Source organism: Haliotis rubra, unplaced genomic scaffold, assembly GCF_003918875.1.
Source record: "Haliotis rubra isolate DU_JTF1 unplaced genomic scaffold, ASM391887v1 Scf9, whole genome shotgun sequence".
NCBI classification, from domain to species: Eukaryota; Metazoa; Mollusca; class Gastropoda; order Lepetellida; family Haliotidae; genus Haliotis; species Haliotis rubra.
Genome location: NW_025767634.1, coordinates 4,239,017 through 4,255,890, shown reverse-complemented (window position 1 = coordinate 4,255,890; position 16,874 = coordinate 4,239,017). Strand labels below are relative to the sequence as shown.

The 16,874-nt window shown below is 42.2% G+C and overlaps 1 protein-coding gene across 4 annotated transcripts in view; it reads left to right on the top strand.

Annotated features, from left to right (window-relative positions):
* Nucleotides 1-16,874, top strand: part of LOC124263872 (probable low-specificity L-threonine aldolase 2) — a 29,320-nt gene that overhangs the window by 1,748 nt on the left and 10,698 nt on the right. For 2 of the 4 annotated variants that reach the window (XM_046698593.1, XM_046698596.1), the window contains exons 2-6: nucleotides 4,017-4,232; nucleotides 5,045-5,128; nucleotides 5,730-5,818; nucleotides 7,419-7,601; nucleotides 11,722-11,859. In XM_046698593.1, the coding sequence (XP_046554549.1) occupies nucleotides 4,017-4,232; nucleotides 5,045-5,128; nucleotides 5,730-5,818; nucleotides 7,419-7,601; nucleotides 11,722-11,859 (710 nt within the window). Of the gene's footprint in view, nucleotides 1-1,423; nucleotides 1,563-2,337; nucleotides 2,450-4,016; nucleotides 4,233-5,044; nucleotides 5,129-5,729; nucleotides 5,819-7,418; nucleotides 7,602-11,721; nucleotides 11,860-16,874 lie in introns of those variants that run through there. The other 2 variants (XM_046698594.1, XM_046698595.1) reach the window with 2 other exon arrangements.

Genomic DNA, 16,874 nt, shown 5'->3' with positions numbered 1-16,874 from the left:
TCCAAAATGTAATATTCCTACCACAAGCCATGAAAGGTGTACAATACAGTATGACAACAGTGTATTATAAAATGACAATAATTACACGAATGATAAATGACTGTCCATGAAACGGATATGTGACACGACACGAGAAATATACTGTCGTTGCACAAACGCATACATAATTGTGCAGATGTTTCAGATGGTTTCCCGGTGATGCTTTCTGGGATATGTCTAGTGTTATCCCTTTCCCATAGTGCCATGCCTTCCTGAGAGGACACGTAAGTCCCAAAACTTTCCAAGTTAAATTTAAGCTTACCGGATTTTTAAACGTAGTATTTTTGTTCTTTTAAAATTCGGCTAAACTTTCCTACAATCGCCTGCGGCTGAAGGGATGGCGTAAATCCAACTAGGGTCCATGCAGGTAGCAAAGGCACTGTAAGTCCCCATGATCCCAGGTATGGTGATCTACCTTCAGTTGTTGGCGATCTGTAGCCTGTTTTATATCGTATCGTCCTCTATAGTTAAAGTATTATAGATTTAATTACTAGTTTTAAATACATCTATCAGTGATAGTCTAGATGGTATTAGTGTCCTTTGTTGGCAGTTATTTTAAAATGATTACCTTTTTTTCATCGCTATATGGCTGTAATATTGCCGATGCGATGTAAAATTTTAACTCACTCACTCACATAGTGTCATGCTCTTTTGTTGCTTGTAATAAGTCTACCGATTAGTGACAATGTCAGGTTGCTTTTTTATCAGCATTATTTTACGTGACAGTTGCATTGTTTCTTCTTACATACAGCAAATTTCCAGTAGACCTTGCTTCTCCTTTCTTTGAGTTCATTGAAGTCTTATCCTTCATTTAGTGACGTCGCTTTGTCGCTTCAAATTTGAGGGCGGTGGGTTAGCATAGTGGTCGTCACACCGAGGACCCGGGTTCGATTCCCCACATGGGTGCAATGTGGGAAACCCATTTCTGGTGTCCCCTGCGGTGATATCGCTGGAATATTGCTAAAAGCGGCGTAAAACCATACTGGCACTCGCACTCGTTTCAAAATTGTCGATAGAGTCTACCCGTGAAGTTCAGGGTTAGAATATTGATCTTCAGTAACCCATGCTTGTCGTAAGAGGCGACTAACGGGACACATGTCATCGGTTCCCAATTGCGTAGATCGATGCTCATGCTGTTGAACACTGGATTGTCTGGTCCAGACTCGATTATTTACAGACCGCCGCCATATAGCTGGAATATTGCTGAGTGTGGCGTAAAACTAAACTCACTCACTCAAAATTGTCGGTGCGACGTATAATATTAACTCACGAGCGTCAATAACGTTTAGTTTTCAACTTGGAGTGCGAAATAGCTGTGGTGTAAGCTTCAACGACCTACTTTAGCTGGACAAGGTTACCCAGTGTCAACAGACAAACGAGGTCAGTTTTGCGGTGCTCAATGGAAACTGGGCTCTTTTAACCCATATTGCACAAGCTGTCAAAACTCGTGAGACAGGCGAGACGAGACGCTCCAAGGTGGAACACATTTCGGTTGCGGAATTCATCCTGTCTTACACGGCCAAGTAATGTTACATGTGATGTGTGTCGTATATTTATTTGTTCCTATTTTGTTCACATTCAGTCGAATAATACTTGGATGAAATGCCAACAGACACGTGAAACTGTTTCCGTTTGCGCATCTGGGCCGCTGTGCTCCCTTTTCGGTTCCAACATAGGAGGTCAAACATTGGACCCAGTAGGAAATAGACGACACTGTTACTTGGATGCTTATCTGTGGATTAATTAAGCAGTTATCCTTCGTGTTGTTGCTGTTCTAGTGACACAGATTTACTTAGGCAGAGGATGAGTAGATGTCAGATCCTGACGGGTTCGTTACGACCCGGAGAGCTGTCACATGGACTCATGAGCTGTGTGGAGCTGAACAGTGAATCGAACTCATTCAACTTTACCCCTTCGTGAATTCAATTCGCTATATCGATTATTTGGATCGAACATTCATGATTATATTCATGTGTTATTAATGAAAATAAGACAGATCCATGCAAATTGCATGACTTATGTTCAAGTCAGGCACATCAGTGAGTGAGTTTAGTTTGACGCCGAACCTTGGCAATATTCCAGCTATATGGCGGCGCTTCACGCATATGAATATATATAATTTGTATATTTGATTCGGCAGTAATGTGATCACTGGTCTTAGAAGTAGATGGCAAAACATAGGCAAATAATACTGTGTTAATAACTTAATGTTTCACTGAATGTAATGAATAATATATCAAATGATGGCTTGATGTATTTGTGACTAAATATTCGTAGCCCTATATTCGTGACATGTATACTCTTCGCCTCATAGTGGATTCAGTGCAGCGCTGACCTCTACACATGATCAGCTGATTATGGTGCCATCTGTCATGATTCCACCATGTGTTCACCACCATTATACAACATGGTGAAGTTTCTGACACACTTACATACCGTATTTCCTCTAATAAGCGCCCTTAGCGCTTATTTTTTCAACAGACCTCCAGACCAGGCGCTTATTAAAATACCCTGTATTTTTAAAAGCGGAGATGAGTACATGAAGTACATGAAGATTTAAGCAACCATTCCTTAATATATTTATTTTTAGACCAAGGGAGAATACATTTGCGAAAAAATGCAAAGGTCTATACCCGGCGCTAATAGAGGCCCGGCGCTTAATAGAGGAAATGCGGTACTTCAGTTACTGACTTCAGTGTATCTTATTGTTTCAAATTAGCAGATAATCCAGTGTCTATGGAAGTTGTTGTTCTACCCTACATTATCAAAATGGAAATGTGTAGTAGTAGTAGTGGCAACAACCTCAGCAACAATAATAATGGTAGAAAAACAGTGAGTTAGGGCTCCAAGTGATACTTCTATGTACTGGACAGGGTTTTACATGACTCATGGTTCTTGTGTATTTGATTCAACAATTTTGTAAAATTCCCCAAAATATTTTTATACGAGTCATAGCTGGGGCATTTTGTTTCAAATAAGTGTACATTGAATCCAATAACTCCACTAAATGCTATGAGCAGTTTCAGTTGTTTGACTGTAAACGACACAACATTATTGATATAATGGCAGTGAATAATGCTTCTTTCAATATATTTACTCAGCATCTTGCATGCTAGTTCTGTATAACAAGACCTGAAAATTAATTATGGCTGCCAATGAAGTTACTTTTCTTTGAGAAATCAGTGCATGGAGTTATCCCTGGTTCAGATATAGATGGGCGCGGTGGGGTAGCCTAGTGGTTAAAGCGTTCGCTCGTCATGCCGAAGACCTGGGTTCGATTCCCCACATGGGTACAATGTGTGAAGCCCATTCCTGGTGTCCCCCGCCGTGATATTGCTGGAATATTGCTAAAAGCGGTGTAAAACGGAACTCACTCACTCACTCAGATATAGATGTGATGAGTGAGTGAGTATGGTTTCGCCGCTTTTAGCAATATTCGCAATATCACGGCTGGGGAAACCGGTGAAATGGGCTTCATACGTTGTACCCATGTAGGAATCGAACCTGGGTCTTCGGCGTGACTAGCAAACGCTTTTAACAGTAGGAAACCAACTCTATATAGATGGATGATGATGATGATGATGATGATGATAGGGTTGTTAGCCATTCCGGCTTGTTGCCCTTATAATAACACCCCAAAATGAGAAATGTTTAAATTATTGAATTATTTATCTGTCCAAGCATTGATTTTTTCCTGGAAACAAATGATATAAGAGCATTATAATAATTTTATTAGTTTTCAACTTATACAAAAATATCTTTTGACATTTTTTGTGTCAAAGTCTTTGAACAGATGTGATACTGTGCCAAGCTATATATATATTATCACTAAACCTCTGTCATGTTTGAGAGATGAAAAGTAAATTAAATCCTTCTCTTATTGTATTAAGGAACACAATCACTTTCATAGCCGATTGTTCTTTTGTATATGGAACTAAGAACTCCAGTGTGATTATGTTAAAATTATAATACTCCAGACATGGCAAGTCGACTAGTGCGACCAGCCCTTCAGCAATCGAGGCTTCAAGTGCGTTCTTACAATGGCTCCACTTCCTCCAAGCCAGCTAAAGATGGCTGCCACATCGTTGACATGCGTAGTGACACCGTTACAAAACCAACAGCAGCCATGCGACAAGCCATGGCCTCTGCCGAAGTTGGTGATGATGTCATGGGCGAAGACCCTACAGTAAATGGTAGGTTGAGGATGGAGTGATTGAGATTTAAGTCACATCATCAGAATCTGCTTCCCATGAAGCTCCAGGTTAGAATTGGTCTTAAGCAACCCATACTTGTCGTAAGAGACGACTAACAGGATCAGGTGGTCATTCTCGTTAACATGGTTGACACGTCATCGTATCCCAATTTGCGTCGATGGATGCTTATGATGTCAATCACTGGACTGTCTGGTCCAGACTTGATTATTTACAATTCGCCATATAGCTGCAGGGGTGGAAATAACCCATTGCTCGATGCCTGAGTCAAGTGTTTTTTTCTGTCGGGCAAGCAAATTTGTATATCACACTGTACCGGTGTCCAGTTGATATTCCAATGTTAATTATGTTGTTTATTTAAAAAATCAACAAGAAAACGGCCGGTATAGTGGAAAAATTATCAGGGCAAGTGATTTTACATGTGCCACTGTACCGGAGTAAACTAGCAATTTTCAAGTTATTTCCACCCCTGTAGCTGGAAAATTGCTCTAACAACAACCAAACATCAGAATCTGCTGAATGTGTCCTGCTGGTACATTATTACAATTCTTCTCAATACTTTAGGAGTGTTTAAACTGAATATTTACAAATTTCACCTTAACAATTCTGACCTTCTGAAATGATGTTCATAGAATACTGTGAAAGTGTCTCTTAACTGATCTAATGGAGAGAGACTGTCTGGAAAGAGCAAGGTGCAAGAACATTGAATGTGATGTCAAAACCTATTTCACCTCATCAATTCTGACCCTCTGAAATGATGTTGTTCACAGAACTGTTTGATATTCTGTTGCCAGAACTTCAAAGACGATGTTCAGCCTTGTTTGGAACGGAAGATTCTCTCCTTGTACCATCGGGTACTATGGGCAATCTAATTTCAGGTAATTTTTTAGGTGGCCCTAATATTAATATGGTTTTCACAGTACAGTAATAATATATTCAAATTCTGTAAATTGAAACTGATCCACATTAGTTGGCTTACGGTAAATAGTCTGGGCCCCGTTTCACAAAGCTCTCGTAGCGCTACAACTATCGTAAGTCAATGTTACAGTATAGGAGGTACGATTGCTACGAGAAAAGTTACAACATCTTAGGCTTACGAGAGCTTTGTGAAACGGGGCCCTGGACAAGTAGTATCTGATTTATTCATTTACAAGTGTTTACTGGAATACAAGGTCAAAGAATATTGTGAGTTGTTGTCTTTTGAGAATATCAAAAGACATTTTCTCTTTTTTTGATCCGGGTTAGAATTGGTCTTCAGTAACCCATGCTTGTCGTAAGAGATGATTAACGGAATTGTGGTCAGGCTCGCTGACTTGGTTGACACATGTCATCGCATCCCAATTGTGAGATCAATGCTCATGCTGTTGATCACTGGACTGTCTGGTCCAGATTTGATTATTTTCAGACTGCTGCTATAGCTGGAATATTTCTGACTGGCGTAAAACAAAACTCACTCAAACTTTTTGTTCCTCCTTGCAGTGATCAGCCATTGTCAGGGGAGATTCCAGGAAGCCATATTGGGTGATGTGTCACACATGTTTCTGTATGAAGTGGGCAGTATAGGACAGGTTCGTGTAATACATACTGATAGCTTGCACATTCAAAGATATCTGTGTAATTGTGATGTTATGGTAATCTGGAATGTTATACGGTCCTTGAAAAGGAAGACCATCCTAGGTGATTTGGATATACCGTAAACTACGTTAATGATAACTGATGGATAATATGAACTGCCATCTTGGTCCTGGACACGTTGCTATATAATATACTACATCTGAATTTGATGTCAAATGTTACAAAAATGACATTTTTGGACTCTTCAAAACAGCAATGACCAGATGTGTTATTGAATCGTAACACCAAAGGTTAGCACCACATGTTTTGTTTCCATCCTTTTAAATTCACGACGTGAGGAAATCTAGACTTGTTTTAACATTGCAGGGAGGGCTAGGCAGTAGGGAAAATAATGTGTTTCAAGGACAGTGAGACACACTATCAGTTTGACTACCGACTGCTCTAGCCAGTGTGTACAGTATGTCCTAGAGCATCTCTCCAAGACATCATTACCAAAAGCTTGGTGTGTCATGTGACGAACATGGTCAGACTGACTATGGTTTACATCAGCTACCAAGGGTCCCCTTCCACACAGTGAAAATATTGTTACAGTTGTTGTAAGTGGCTCTTACAGAATGGGAGTTATGATGGCCTTAGTGCTTATATCGCATCGTGGAACAGGTTCTGAACCATTTCATTTTTCATAAGACTGTCAGAGGTGTTTGTTTTGGAACAACATCATGAACTTCAGCATCAGTGATGTCAGAGATACAGTGTTGCAGTGAGGGAACATTAATGCAGTGTTGTTGAGCTGATTGGAGAGTCACGGACATTATCATAATTTTGCCACCCACTGAACGTGGAAGATCAACAGATTTGGTGGTGGCTATTGATGGCAGAACCTCCTATGTTGGTTGAACAAATCTGATGAAAGTGCACACAAGTTTTTGACTTGGGTTCTTTCTGTGTTATGTCTTTATACTGGATGGGTGTAAATTATGTGTGGTGTCCAAACTGACGAGGTGCTCACATCTGCTGATTTCAGTTTTGGGATTCCAAAGTGTGTTCATAATGATGATTATGTATTCATGATGATAATTATGGTGACTGAATGATGACAGATGTGTTTACAATGTGCAGATGTCTGTAGGATTGTACTTATTGATAAGAATACAGAACTACTTCTTGCAATATATATGTTATTTGCAGGGTTTGACACCGACTTTTAAAAAAGGGAGTCATGGTGACTCACAATATAAATTTTTGGGGGAGTCATTTTAAATATTTGGGAGTCATGAAAATTTTAATATTTCTTTATGTTAATCATTCTCAGTATGTAACTGTGTATGTCATTGTTCAGTTCAAACAGCCAGGATAACTGTCTCCTCTGAGTTCTCTGGATTAATCTGACAGCTCTGTAAAAGTCAAAACTATCATCAAACAATATCATTTTTTGCTTATCAAATCAATTTCATTGATCTGAATTGTGAGGGCCACCCATAAAACTTGTGTCAAGCTTGACTTGTATGATAATATTTTGAGAGTCGTTTACAAAATTGTTGTGTCAAATACGCAGGAATCACGCGTCATGTAAAACCCTGTATTTGTAATCAGTTTGCAGGGGTACAGTGTTCCCTGGCACCCAACCAGCCGGATGGTACGATCCTTGTAGAGGATATCCGCAAGCGTGTCCGGCCCACGGACGATGATCACCAGCCATGGACCAAGCTTATTTGTCTGGAAAATACCCACAACAAGTGTGGGGGCAAAGTATTGCCACTGAATTATATGGCAGAGGTAAGAAAATACAACAAATATGGGGCAAAGTAGCACCTCTGAATTACCGCTGAATTACCGGTAAGAACATACAACAGTTGGGTGGGGGGTGTCAAAGTATTACCTCTGAATTACCTGGCGGAGATCAGATAATACAACAGGTGTGGGGGCAAAGTATTACCACTGAATTACCTGGCAGAGATCAGATAATACAACCGGTATGGGGACCAAAGTATTACCATTGAATTACCCATTAGAGTTGAGGAAATACAACAGGTATGGGGCAAAGTATTAAAGTATTACCTCTGAATTACCTGGCAGAGATCAGATAATACAACAGGTATGGGGGCAAAGTATTACCTCTGAATTACCTGGCAGAGATCAGATAATACAACAGGTGTGGGGGCAAAGTATTACCACTGAATTACCTGGCAGAGATCAGATAATACAACAGGTATGGGGACCAAAGTATTACCACTGAATTACCTGGCAGAGATCAGATAATACAACAGGTGTGGGGGCAAAGTATTACCACTGAATTACCTGGCAGAGATCAGATAATACAACAGGTGTGGGGCAAAGCATTGGGGCTGAATTAGTATCAGATAATACAACAGGTGTGGGGGCAACCTGGCACTGAATTACCTGGCGAATCAGATAATACAACAGGGTGGGGGCAAAAGTATTACCACTGAATTACCTGGCAGAGATCGGATAATACAACCGGTATGGGGACCAAAGTATTACCACTGAATTACCTGGCAGAGATCAGATAATACAACAGGTGTGGGGGCAAAGTATTACCACTGAATTACCTGGCAGAGATCAGATAATACAACAGGTATGGGGACCAAAGTATTACCACTGAACTACCTGGCAGAGATCGGATAATACCAAAGTATTACCACTGAATTACCTGGCAGAGATCAGATAATACAACAGGTATGGGGACCAAAGTATTACCACTGAATTACCTGGCAGAGATCGGATAATACAACCGGTATGGGGACCAAAGTATTACCACTGAATTACCTGGAAGAGATCAGATAATACAACAGGTATGGGGGCAAAGTATTACCACTGAATTACCTGGCAGAGATCGGATAATACAACCGGTATGGGGACCAAAGTATTACCACTGAATTACCTGGCAGAGATCAGATAATACAACCGGTATGGGGACCAAAGTATTACCACTGAATTACCTGGCAGAGATCAGATAATACAACAGGTGTGGGGACCAAAGTATTACCACTGAATTACCTGGCAGAGATCAGATAATACAACAGGTATGGGGACCAAAGTATTACCACTGAATTACCTGGCAGAGATCAGATAATACAACAGGTATGGGGCCAAAGTATTACCACTGAATTACCTGGCAGAGATCAGATAATACAACAGGTATGGGGGCAAAGTATTACCACTGAATTACCTGGCAGAGATCAGATAATACAACAGGTGTGGGGGCAAAGTATTACCACTGAATTACCTGGCAGAGATCAGATAATACAACAGGTATGGGGGCAAAGTATTACCACTGAACTACCTGGCAGAGATCAGATAATACAACAGGTATGGGGGCAAAGTATTACCACTGAATTACCTGGCAGAGATCAGATAATACAACAGGTGTGGGGGCAAAGTATTACCACTGAATTACCTGGCAGAGATCAGATAATACAACAGGTGTGGGGCAAAGTATTACCACTGAATTACCTGGCAGAGATCAGATAATACAACAGGTTGTGGGGGCAAAGTATTACCACTGAATTACCCGGAGAGATCAGATAATACAACAGGTGTGGGGGCAAAGTATTACCACTGAATTACCTGGCAGAGATCAGATAATACAACAGGTGTGGGGGCAAAGTATTACCACTGAATTACCTGGCGAGAGATCAGATAATACAACGGGTGTGGGGGGCAAAGTATTACCACTGAATTACCTGGCAGAGATCAGATAATACAACAGGTATGGGGCAAAGTATTACAACTGAATTACCTGGCAGAGATCAGATAATACAACAGGTGTGGGGGCAAAGTATTACCACTGAATTACCTGGCAGAGATCAGATAATACAACAGGTGTGGGGGCAAAGTATTACCTCTGAATTACCTGGCAGAGATCAGATAATACAACAGGTGTGGGGACCAAAGTATTACCACTGAATTACCTGGCAGAGATCAGATAATACAACAGGTGTGGGGGCAAAGTATTACCACTGAATTACCTGGCGAGATCGGATAATACAACAGGTGTGGGGACCAAAGTATTGAATTACCACTGAAATACCTGGCAGAGATCAAGATAATACAACGGTATGGGGACCAAAGTATTACCACTGAATTACCTGGCAGAGATCAGATAATACAACAGGTGTGGGGGCAAAGTATTACCACTGAATTACCTGGCAGAGATCGGATAATACAACAGGTATGGGGACCAAAGTATTACCACTGAATTACCTGGCAGAGATCAGATAATACAACAGGTATGGGGACCAAAGTATTACCACTGAATTACCTGGCAGAGATTGAGATAATACAACAGGTATGGGGCAAAGTATTACCACTGAATTATCCATTAGAGATCGAGATAATACAACAGGTGTGGGGCAAAGTATTACCACTGAATTACCTGGCAAGAGATCAGATAATACAACAGGTGTGGGGCAAAGTATTACCACTGAATTACCTGGCAGAGATCGGATAATACAACACGGTATGGGGACCAAAGTATTACCATTGAATTACCCATTAGAGTTGAGGAAATACAACAGGTATGGGGGGCAAAGTATTACCTCTGAATTACCTGGCAGAGATCAGATAATACAACAGGTGTGGGGCAAAAGTATTACCACTGAATTACCTGGCAGAGATCAGATAATACAACAGGTGTGGGGGCAAAGTATTACCACTGAATTACCCCTGGCGAGATGAGGATAATACAACGGTATGGGGACCAAAGTATTACCATTGAATTACCCATTAGAGTTGAGGAAATACAACAGGTATGGGGGCAAAGTATTACCTCTGAATTACCTGGCAGAGATCAGATAATACAACAGGTGTGGGGGCAAAGTATTACCACTGAATTACCTGGCAGAGATCAGATAATACAACAGGTGTGGGGGCAAAGTATTACCACTGAATTACCTGGCAGAGCTGATCAGATAATACAACAGGTGTGGGGCAAAGTATTACCACTGAATTACCTGGCAGAGATCAGATAATACAACAGGTGTGGGGGCAAAGTATTACCACTGAATTACCTGGCAGAGATCAGATAATACAACAGGTGTGGGGGCAAAGCATTACCACTGAATTACCTGGCAGAGATCAGATAATACAACAGGTGTGGGGGCAAAGTATTACCACTGAATTACCTGGCAGAGATCAGATAATACAACAGGTGTGGGGGCAAAGTATTACCACTGAATTACCTGGCAGAGATCAGATAATACAACAGGTGTGGGGGCAAAGTATTACCACTGAATTACCTGGCAGAGATCAGATAATACAACAGGTGTGGGGGCAAAGTATTACCACTGAATTACCTGGCAGAGATCAGATAATACAACAGGTGTGGGGGCAAAGTATTACCACTGAATTACCTGGCAGAGATCGGATAATACAACAGGTGTGGGGGCAAATATTACCACTGAATTACCTGGCAGAGATCAGATAATACAACAGGTGTGGGGCAAAGTATTACCACTGAATTACCTGGCAGAGATCAGATAATACAACAGGTATGGGGGCAAAGTATTACCACTGAATTACCTGGCAGAGATCAGATAATACAACAGGTGTGGGGGCAAATATTACCACTGAATTACCTGGCAGAGATCAGATAATACAACAGGTGTGGGGGCAAAGTATTACCACTGAATTACCTGGCAGAGATCGGATAATACAACAGGTGTGGAGCAAAGCATTACCACTGAATTACCTGGGAGGGGTAAGATGATTCAACGAGTGTGAGAGCAAAGTGTTATCCCTGAATCACCAAACAAGGGTAAGAAAATACAAGTGTGGGGAACAAAGTGTTATTGACTCGATCACAGATTAATGGAGGATGCGGTCAATGTAAACTTTGGTTGGAACTCCATGGTACTGAAGTGTCTCCTTATTGCAGGTGAAGAAGCTAGCGATGGAGTTTAACGTGAAGGTACACCTTGACGGAGCCAGGCTGTTCAATGCAGCCTCAGCGCTGGAGGTTCCCGTCTCTAACATTGTACAACATGTGGACTCAGTCAGTGTTTGTTTCTCAAAGGTAAGTAACAGATTGTTCTATCAAGCACCTGTTTACTGTTCCACTAGCAGAGATTCTAAATCTCATTTAAATCATATCGAAGTGCTTGCTGCTGTATACATAAATCTTGAAAGAACTCATTACATGTCATGTAGGAACGACCTCTCTTCTAAGCAGCCAGACAATTGCTTATGAGATGGCAAAAGTGAAGATCCCAATGTGCTTTTTCATCCTGCATGCTTGGAACAGTTGACATGGGTAATTTTGTATGACAGTTATGGTCTGAATTTCTGAATCAACCATGATGATGATCTGTCTCTTGATTTAATGGGATTAGCATCTGACATCCATTTGACCTTCATGGTAAGTACTGCCATACAATCTTGGCCATCTGTTAGATATTTCTTTGATCAGTTTTCAGATTTGTGATTGGCAGGAGTTTATTTGAGCCTTATTTAAAAGTAGCTTCCAAAAAAAGCTTAACTTTTCCTTATCCTGACTCATGATCTTTTGCTTATCTCCCTTTCCCTTGCGAATGGTAGTGGAACACTTGAATCCCTTGTAGTTCCTGAAGTGGATGTAAAAATACACTCACCCACGAGTTACCTCCCTTTTCCTGCGCAAACAGTCATGTCTTACTTGTCACTCTCTTCCTTTTCGCCTAAGCGGATGGTTCGGCGAGCACTGGAATCCCGTATAAGGCAGATATCCTTTATATTTAGATCCTATTTATGAATATTACGCTGTGTATGGTATTTGGCTATAACTATCATGTATTAGTTGTATAAATTTTGAAGAAATTTTTGTAATTTGTTACACTTTTTCATCGTAATGTAACTTGTTTACATTTCATGAAATCTTGCATTGCTTGCAGGCACCGGCTATCAGTGGCTGATCCTCACCCCCCAATGCCCATCGTGCATTAAACCATGTTCTTCCACCTCACGTTGTATTTAATCAATATTTGTCTTATATCTATAGACGTGCCATGGATCGGGTGAGGAAGTCATCACAAGTCACGGTTGATAAACCTGGAGATCAAGCCGGTAACCGTAGGTTGTTTGCTACTGCAGAAATACATAATTCTGGTGCTATGTTAAGTACGTTGCAGGGGCAGTCATCTGTTACGGGGTTGAAAAAGAGGTCTGCAACGACAGAGTTGACGCCCTCTCAGAACAAGAAAAAGACTACTGTTTCATCCACAATGCAGAAAAGGGCATCCATAACTAGGTCTACATCGAAATCAACACGACCTAGCAAGTCAACTCATCAGAGGTTGTTTAATGAGGAGATTATCCTACTGCTCGAGGCAGACGTGTTTGATGAACCACCGTTACTTCTGCCTGAAGTACCTACTAGATCGTTGATCCACGACTACTAGATTGTCTCCTGCAACTACAACAGCGGCCTAGCTGTTTGACGACCAACCACCAACTTCTCAACGCAGTGAAGTTGAAGCACACAACACATCAGCGTTCGCGAACGCTTCATCAACGCCAAATCAGTTCCAGTCAACACAGAACTTCGACTTTATGAGGCAATTTACTACTCAAATGATGGCCATGATGGAACGACGTTTTGATGAGGAAGCGAAGGCGAAGGCACGACAGGAATGCTCATCAACTGACAATGTTCGCAAACCCTCAGACCTACGCGAACCCAATACGCCTCACAGATCTACATCTGCAGACAATGTTGACGAACGTGAACGTTCGAGAAGGTCATCACAATCATCATAGAACAAGATGGAAGGTCCGCAAAGGCTACTAACTCTACGAGAACTTCGTCTGTGAACCCTCAACGTTCGAGAACACCTAGGAATCCATCTCCAAGAGCCAGCCGTTCCAGATCTACATCCCACAGCTCTCACACGCGAAGAGAAGGTTCGCGAAGGCAAGGTTCGCAAAGGGAACGTTCGCGAGAGACTAGTTCGCGAAGGGATTGATCAAGAGACAGAGGTTCGCGAAGGGAGGAATCACGAGACAGACGTTCGTGAAAGGATGACTCACGACATTCGCGAAAGGAAGGTTCGCACACGGAGGATTCGCGAAGGCATAGTTCTATGGAACAAGAACTATCTGATGAACATACCGACTACGTCTTCTCAGATACGGAAGTTACAGCTTGGATAGCTAATGGATTGAACTTAGAGTCTCCCTCCAAGGAATTGGATGAAGTTTACACATGTGCAAGGACGACTTCGACTCAGTCACCATTCCGCCTATTGAGCCTATATCCAAGGTGCCTTCGAAGCTACGCACATCTTTTGACAAAGCTACTAGATTTCAGAATCAACATCTGCCAGCATTTAATGCAAGGAAATTCCCCTTACATCACATGGACCCCTTCATGAGAGCGCCGGACTTAGATGAAAATATAAAACTGGTCACGACTCTCGGAACAAGGTCTACAAGGTGGAGCATAAAAAGTTGGCTCAACTTGATACAGCAACGAGGAGGTCCTTCTTCGGATTAGCGAGGTCCAGAGCAATCAATGAGGCATTGATTAACAAGTTCCAGAACCCCAGTTCGTAAAGAAGATAGAATGATATTATCTGCTCTGCTCACACAGAAAAAGGACCAATACTTCATATTGGATCATTTGGCCTCAAAGTCGGCGGGTCTCACCTTATTACGAAGACAGGGTCTACTGGCATCGTGTTCCTGGAGTGACAGATTTACCCAACCGCTACTCAGAGACGCTGAAAGTGGGGTTCGGAACGACTGGATGCTTCCACCCCCAGCCGTTCCTGTACAACCATTGACAGTGGGTGGACGTCTACAAAGGTACTGGGAAAATTGGGGAATACTGGAGGACTACTACGTCTCACAAGTACTGCGAGAAGGGTACAGAGTGCAGCTCAAGGCCACACCACCGTTAACCCTCGGACCGATGGTCTTCAACTATGCAGACGAGCAAGCAGACAAGCTACAAGAAGCCATCAACTCACTTCTAACCAAGAATGCGGTAGAAAAATAGATCAACATCATCTCACGCCAGGCTTCTACTCCTAATTTTCCTAGTACCCAAGAAGAATTCCAAAGAGAAATTCAGGTTGATTTACAACATGCGGAAATTCAACCAAGACGATCTACTCAAACCGGAAAGGTTCAGAATGATCCACCTACCTCAACTCAGACTACTAATTCGTCCAGCAGACTTTATGGCCAGCATAGACCTACAGGATGCATATCTACACATCCCCATACATCCAGAATCAAGGAAATATCTATGATTCCTATTCAGAGGTCAGCACTTCCAATGGAACGTCCTACCGTTTGGAATATCGTCGGCTCTGTGATTATTCACACGAATAACCAAGCCCATAGTCACCTACCTACATCATCGGGGTCTACACGCAGTGCCTTTTACCTGGACGACGGCATACAGGTTCATCAAAGTGCCAATCAACTCAGACAGCAGCTGAACTTCACAATCAAGTTGCTCACGCGACTAGGATGGCTAGTGAACCTGATGAAGTCGGAGTTGGAACCAAAACAAGATCTACAATTCCTGGGGATAAGATTCATCACAACAGAGAATTGAATTGTGACCCCAGAAGATCGTTGGGTCAAGATACAAGCCATGATTCCTCAAACAGTCATCTCTCCGTTAACACTACAAACATGGCAATGTCTACTCGGTCTACTAACCTCAGCACAAGACTTGACTCGCACAGGAAAGTTACAACTACGGCCATTGCAACGATTGCTGGCAAAACATCTGGACAGCAGCAACCCTATCTCGGTACCAGAATATCTCAAAGTGTACCTACTTTGGTGGACTCACAGGTCGAATGTCTGCGGAGGGACCTATTTACGAGAGCCGGTCTTTGACGCATATCTTTACGCAGATGCATCGCTACAGGGATGGGGTGCACATTTCAACAACCAAGTTGCATCAGGGAAGTGGTCAAATGCAGAACAGCATCTTAACATCAGTCTGCTGGAAATGAAAGCTGTGATCAACGCCGTACAACCATGGTTGAGTTCGCTGAGCAACAGAATGCTGATGATCCACACGGACAACTCTACAGTGGCATTCTCCATAAATCGGCAAGGATCAACAAGATCGCCAAGCTATTGCAGCTCACATTCCAGTTGTTCAACATCACAGAGAAGGCAAACATCTGGATAAAGGCGTGTCACATACCGGGAGCCAAGAACGTACTAGCAGACGCTCTTTCCTGACCACTTCATCCGTCACCCACAGAACGGATGCTCCATCCAGAAGCGTTCTGGCTCATTATAAGGGAAATAGGATCCCCATGCATAGACCTGTTTGCCACGAGGTTCAACAAACAACTACAGACGTTTGTTTCACCAGTACCAGACCCCCAAGCCTGGGCAACAGATGCACTGAGCATATCATGGGAAGGACTAAACGCTTACGCGTTTCCACTCCGATCTTACTACCGTAAGTACTGTTGAAGATCAAACAGACACAAGCGCTACAACTGACTTTGGTCGCGCCATACTGGCCAGCAAGAGTATGGTTCCTAGACCTAATAGAAGATCTCGGAAGTCCAACCCTCAAACTACCAGAATGGCCGAACCTACTCAGACATCGCAGACACCAAGCAAGTTCACAGGAACCCAACACTGTTCCAGCTACACGTGTGGACCATATCAAAACCTGTCTGATGAAAAGAGGATACTCCGCCAGAGCAGCGAAAGCAGTAACCCTAGTGTTAGGCAGATCTACTCGCAATTTGTATGACGACAAATGGCAGAAATTTTAGCAATATGCAAGGCGGAAGGGCTTTACAGCTATGAAAGCGTCTCATCCTCAAGTGGCGGAATATCTATGTCACCTTAGATATACAAGACATCTGAAAGGTTCCACATCATCCACATATCTGGCAGCCATTAGTACAGTCATCACTATGAAGTCAGGCATCAAATTGACGAAAGTACCAGAATTACTAGATCTGCTGCGATCTTTTAAACTGGAGGACCAGCAAAAGAAATTCAGAGCATCAGCCTGGGATCTGAATGTAATTCTTCTTCATCTCATGAGTGATGTCTACAAACCTC